The 5921-nt window shown below is 39.0% G+C and overlaps 1 protein-coding gene across 2 annotated transcripts; it reads right to left on the bottom strand.

Annotated features, from left to right (window-relative positions):
* Positions 1 to 2867: 2867 nt before the first annotated feature.
* Positions 2868 to 5511, bottom strand: LOC121811020 (ADP-ribosylation factor 1). Of its 2 annotated transcripts, none has more exons than XM_042211769.1 (7): positions 5421 to 5511; positions 4625 to 4779; positions 4261 to 4331; positions 3654 to 3773; positions 3437 to 3555; positions 3258 to 3339; positions 2868 to 3162 (listed from the first exon to the last, which is right to left on the bottom strand). In XM_042211769.1, the coding sequence occupies exons 2-7, from the start codon at positions 4770 to 4772 to the stop codon at positions 3157 to 3159; spliced, it is 546 nt and encodes a 181-aa protein (XP_042067703.1). In that variant the 5' UTR covers positions 4773 to 4779; positions 5421 to 5511; the 3' UTR covers positions 2868 to 3156. The 2 variants fall into 2 exon arrangements, with proteins under 2 accessions (XP_042067703.1, XP_042067704.1); XM_042211770.1 differs by having other exon boundaries at positions 4625 to 4786; positions 5421 to 5505.
* Positions 5512 to 5921: the final 410 nt, after the last annotated feature.

The following is a 5921-nucleotide window of genomic DNA, read 5'->3' as shown; positions in this document are numbered from 1 at the left end:
TGCCGTCGAGAGCTTACATCACTTTCTTGGCTGGCAATGGCGACTACGTGAAGGGCGTGGTGGGGCTGGCCAAGGGCCTGCGGAAGGTCAAGACAGAGTATCCTCTCGTTGTGGCGGTGCTTCCCGACGTGCCTGCGAAGCACCGCCGCATACTGGAGGAGCAAGGCTGCATAGTTCGGGAGATCGAGCCCGTCTACCCGCCGGAGAACCAGACGCTGTTTGCCATGGCGTATTACGTCATCAACTACTCCAAGCTCCGTATCTGGGAGGTACCTACCACTTTAATAAATTTACGCAAAATATTATGTTTAATTTAATTTTTTTTAAATAACTAAGCCGTGATAAATTAGCTAAGACTTTTGCTTTTCTTATGATATTTTGATCTGTTCTCTAATTTTAATTGAAACGCCAACCTTTTATAATAGTAGTATTATTTGAAATATATTTTAGTATCCTTGAACTGCATTAAAAAAATATTCTCAACTGTTCTTTTCTTCTAGTGTATACTAGATCGATCCAACTAGTTTAGCATCTTCTGGATATGGTAGTGTTGCTCTATCACCTATCTTTGCATGCCAAACACGTGGGTTTTCTTGTCCGATTCTGGAAACTTATCTATATAGATTATAGAATTAGGTCACTCAAGGGGAGAATTATCTAAGAATATACTATAATAGATGAGATAGAATTATTACCAATTTTATGTGATAAGAATGAGTTTGTTTCAACATCATGCATTATATATGTTTTTCATTTTCATTTCATTGATTAGGGATTTGTGGGGTGTTGCTGATAATTTTTAGTTTCTTTTTGGGTGTGAAGTTTGTGGAGTATAGCAAGATGATATACTTGGATGGTGACATTCAAGTGTTTGAGAACATTGATGATCTGTTTGATTTGGAGGATGGTTATTTTTATGCGGTCATGGATTGCTTCTGCGAGAAAACATGGAGCCACACGCCGCAATACAAGATTGGCTACTGCCAGCAGAGCCCGGAGAAGGTGACGTGGCCGGCGGAGATGGGCCCGCCTCCCGCCCTCTACTTCAATGCCGGCATGTTCGTCTTGCCACCTATGAGAGCCTCCTTGCTACCCTCAAGATCACCCCTCCTACTTCTTTCGCTGAGCAGCTACATCATTTACTACTACTTTCGTCCATAAATACTAATTTTATTTTATTTTTTTCTTCTTTTCTACTAAAATTAATCTTTATCTATGTATAGTAAGAGTCCATTCGATATACATAATTGAAATTAGAATTCTATGGAATTGAATTTGAAGGATTATAATTTAATTCCAAATCTCTTGTTGGTAAAAATGATGTATATCAAATTGAATTGAAATAAATTATATAGTGTGCGCATGTCGGCATGTGTAGTGTGTGAAGTGAAAGTGTCCAATTTTATAATTATTTGAAATTTCAATTATCTACTTTTGAAATGGAATTCAAATTGTGGAATGAGGAGGAATTAGAATTGTAATTCAAACAATGGATTTGGAATGGAATTCAAATTGTGGAATGAGGAGGGAATTAGAATTGTAATTCAAACAATGGATTTGGAATTGAATACTCCAACAGAGCCTAAGTTTTTTTCTGATTGGTTTATGGCAGGATTTTCTGAACATGTTTTTTAGGGATGTGTACAAGGCAATACCAAATGTGTACAACCTTGTCCTAGCCATGCTTTGGCGCCACCCAGAAAACGTGGAGCTCGACCGAGTCAAAGTGGTTCACTACTGCGCTGCAGGGTCGAAGCCATGGCGGTACACGGGGGAGGAAGAGAACATGCAGAGAGAAGACATCAAGATGCTGGTTAACAAATGGTGGGACATTTACAACGACCACTCTTTGGACTTGAAGAGATCTCCCACCCCGACTACTGAAGGCGGCCGTCTGGATCTGCAGCCTTTCGTTGCTGCGGTCATGAATGAGGCTAATGCACCCGAAGTGATGTACGTCGCGGCTCCTTCTGCTGCTTGAGCTTTGCTGAGGAGAGGAGAGGAGAGGAGAGAGGGCTGTCAAAGTAAGTATGGCTTTGGGGAAGGCTGATGAATATATTGTTGATAGTTTGTGTTCGATTTTGCTGTTGGAAATCAGCCGATTGCAATAAGGGGAGAAATAATGTTTGGTGTTAAGCTTAGTATGCCCTTTTAGAGAGATGTTCATATATTTCACTAAGATTGGCATCCAGATTGGGATATAATAATAATAATAATAATTAACTTCAATACTGTTTTGTTTCTAGTGTGAAACTTTGCCTTAATTATTTTGATATCAAAGCGAGGGTAGATAGTCCAATTCCTTTAATGGGTGGTTTATGTGAGGTTTTGAGTTGCATCATTCTTTACAACAAAAATGTGGAGTAATTGCTACGCGTGATTCCTTTAATGAAAATCCCAGTCACACCAATCTCCACCACAAAATTAAAATGCTAGTAGTACTTGAAGTAGAAAAAGTAATGATCGACAAGATTTTCCTCCATAAACTCCTATGTTAGACGTTTCTTTTAAGCATAGATTTTAAGAAAGTTGTGTTTATTTAGTTAAATGAAGATAAAATCAGTACTCCATATGAAAGAGTAAAGAGAGTAAAGGAGTAATAAGATCAGACATTTTATTTTAAACCATAAAAAATTGAAAATAACTTGAAGTAGCCCAAAATAAAATACGATTCAAGTAACTTAAAATAAATGAAGTAACTTAAAATGAAGGAAGTACTTTATACGGAAAAATCTTAGTATAGGCCGCCTACTCCATATATTTTTTTAAAAACAACAATAAGTTTACAGAAAAAAATTTTTGAAAGTGCAAGTGAAATTAGGGAGGTACTAGTAACTAATCTGACCACTTATATATACGCAGCAAAATTTATCCCTGAGAATGTAATTTATTTAACATGACTGTCTCATCAAAAGTGAAAATTGATACTGGTAGGTAGTTTCTATTACAGAACTCGATCGTATACCACGAAACAGTAGTAGGAAAAGACACATGGTTGACAAGAAAAACTAAAAATTAACTACATAAGAAAGGCCGAAAGATGGCAACGTTCTCGACTGGATCCGAGGCTGTCAGCACAATAATGCTAGACGATCTGAGTGATAAAGAATGAAAGCCCCACAGGCCATAGTGCAAGGTCATCTCAGGCAGAAGAGCTTAACTCTGAAAAAAATGCATTGAGAAGATGATTATAAAATCGGGTGGCACGAAGAATAGGTTTGATTACACAGGGCTATAGCTGTAAGATGCAATCTTACCTTGTTGGCAATGTTGTTCGACAGCCAGTCCAATCCCTCATAGAGACCTTCACCGGAAGTTGCACATGTGCTCTGGATGTACCTGAATTTCAGAAGCAGACAGATGGATGAGTTACAAAAGATTCAAGATGCCTAAGTCGGAGGGGAAGGTATACATGAGTTATGATAAGAGACTGTACCAATGGCGTTGGCGGAGAGAATGAAGGCCCAGCTTGTCAGTTATTTCTGCAGCATTCATTGCATTTGGAAGATCCTGCTTGTTGGCAAAAACAAGCAGGACAGCATCCCTCAATTCGTCCTGAAACAAAAAGTTTCACTCAGTTTGGTGTTGCAGGGCAGTTTCTTTTTTGTTCATCCGAAACCGTATCAAGAATAGAGAAGTTCAGTGACGTGTACCTCATTCAGCATCCTGTGCAATTCATCCCTTGCTTCAACAACACGATCACGATCGTTGCTGTCAACAACAAAAATAAGGCCTTGGGTGTTCTGGAAATAATGCCTCCATAATGGACGGATCTGCATAACAGATAGAGCACATCAAAATATGGGAAAAGGATCAAAGTTGAAGCTGGTGAAGTTATCATGAGCAGATATTTTTTATAGCACCCAATCATTTAGGGTTCTTTAACATGGTTAAAATCCTGCAAATTTCTGTGAAAGAGCAGAGGTGGGGTCATCAAGCCCCAATTGCACAAGTACTAGTAGTACTTACATATTTAACACATAGATACCCTACTACTTTCTTAACCCAAGATACTTCTTAAATTATAATGAATCGGTGTCTGATGCAGGAACAAAACCTAGTAACAGTTGGGAACATGTAACTACTCATGGGAAGTCCGGGCTCATCCCCGGTCAATATTGGATCAAATAAAACAATAGGGCACCGTAGCACTGACTCTTTTTGATTCAATACTATAAGGGATTTTAGCAACAGAATGATAACCACGAGACACTTTACGCATATCAGGCGGGAAAAAGAGCAAAATAGGGAAATGCATACCTTGTCCTGACCCCCGACATCCCAAACAGTGAAGCTAATGTTCTTATACTCAACAGTCTCTACATTGAACCCTGAAAAACAGTACTTAATCTTGTGAGATTAAGGATTAGACAATTTAAGTTGAAACAGTTCTGATGCAGACATGCAGTTAAGTAATGCAGCAGGACAAAGTTGAACATACACTTAATCCTGTAAAATCACGGATTAGGCAATCATAAAAGGAAATAAGGAATGCACACACATATATAGATGTCTAACCAGGCTCAACAAATTTAAGAGTTTTTTGGTGTTATTTGTCAACAAATAAAGCATTCTTACATAGAGGGGAATTAAGACTTGGAAAATGCATCAAAAAGGAACTTACCAATGGTAGGAATTGTGGTGACAATTTCTCCAAGTTTGAGCTTGTACAGAATGGTTGTTTTACCAGCAGCATCGAGACCTACCATGAGTATACGCATCTCTTTCTTGGCAAACAGCCGGCTGAAAAGCTTCGTGAAAGACAGCCCCATCTTTTAACTGCCAACTAATAGCGCGTAAGCTACAACAGATCAAAACCAGCAAATAGCCAACCTATAAAGCTGGCACGAAAGAAACACCACAGCATATATATTCATTATCATCTGAAAATGAGCATGTGATCTTACAACACAATTCCAACCAAATTGACATCAAAGTTATGCAGGGGCTCACGTGAACTTCAATCCAGCCACTCTTACCCATGGTACAAGATCACCAGAACTGAATCTGTTCTATATGCATTCCTTAACATCTTTTACATCAAATAATGCCATCGTGCAATAAAATGAGATCATCAGACAACTATAAGGCGACATATCATCAGTCCAAAAATTCAAGCAGAAACTATCAAATCTATATCTGGAGCAAATTAACCTACACAAGCCGATTGCAAAAACACGAGATCTAACAACCACGACGATCAGATCGAGCATCAAGCGCAAAAATTGAGGACAAATAAGCGCAATTAGGAATTTAAACAACCAGCTCATGAGATCGATAACCAGGATCTAAAAATAACTTGAATCCAATTTTTTAAAGTTCCAAAATGAAATTTTAGGCACAGATGCACAAATCATACCAGACGACTAGCACAAATCGTTGCAATTCAGTATCGAGAGAGAGGGAGAATTAATTCTTACAAGAGGAGCAGCGAGGATGGATCGGCGTTTAGAGATCTCTCCAAAATAACGATGTGTGCGAGCGTAATATCTGAGCAAGGCGATATTTTAAGGGTGTCCACTATAAGGTGGACACGCCCAATAGCCCCGCCCCAATTTTTGTCTATAGCCCCAGTTTTGTTGTCCATAGCCCCAAAATTCTATTTCCGTCACTATAGTGGACACCTCCAATAGCCCCAAAATTTTATAAATAAAATAATCGCATTATAAATAAATAGAAAACTAGGTAATTATTAGGGCCGAATATTCGTTGTATTTCAAACCGGTAAAATGTTACAACGAATATGTAAAATAAAATACAACTAAAAATTCCGCCACCGCCTACTCGGTGTCGGAGTCGGCTTCCTCGTCGTCGTCTTCTTCTCCTTCTCCTCCTTCTCTCTCGCTGCTGCCGGCCGCGGTTTCCCCAGGAGCATTATCAACAGACCCCAGCCGACTCTCAATCCGAGTGATGAGCCGCTT

This window comes from Salvia splendens, chromosome 7, assembly GCF_004379255.2.
Source record: "Salvia splendens isolate huo1 chromosome 7, SspV2, whole genome shotgun sequence".
Taxonomy (NCBI): Eukaryota; Viridiplantae; Streptophyta; class Magnoliopsida; order Lamiales; family Lamiaceae; genus Salvia; species Salvia splendens.
Note: the sequence above shows the minus strand (reverse complement) of the source record. Positions and strands in the feature narration are given on the sequence as shown.

Coding starts and splice junctions, on each gene's coding strand:
- LOC121811020 (XM_042211769.1), bottom strand. CDS start 4,772: ATGGGGCTGTCTTTCACGAAGCTTTTCAGCCGGCTGTTTGCCAAGAAA. Junction 4,332..4,624: donor CACCACAATTCCTACCATTG/GTAAGTTCCTTT, acceptor ACTGTTTTTCAG/GGTTCAATGTAGAGACTGTT. Junction 3,556..3,653: donor TGCACAGGATGCTGAATGAG/GTACACGTCACT, acceptor TTTTTGTTTCAG/GACGAATTGAGGGATGCTGT.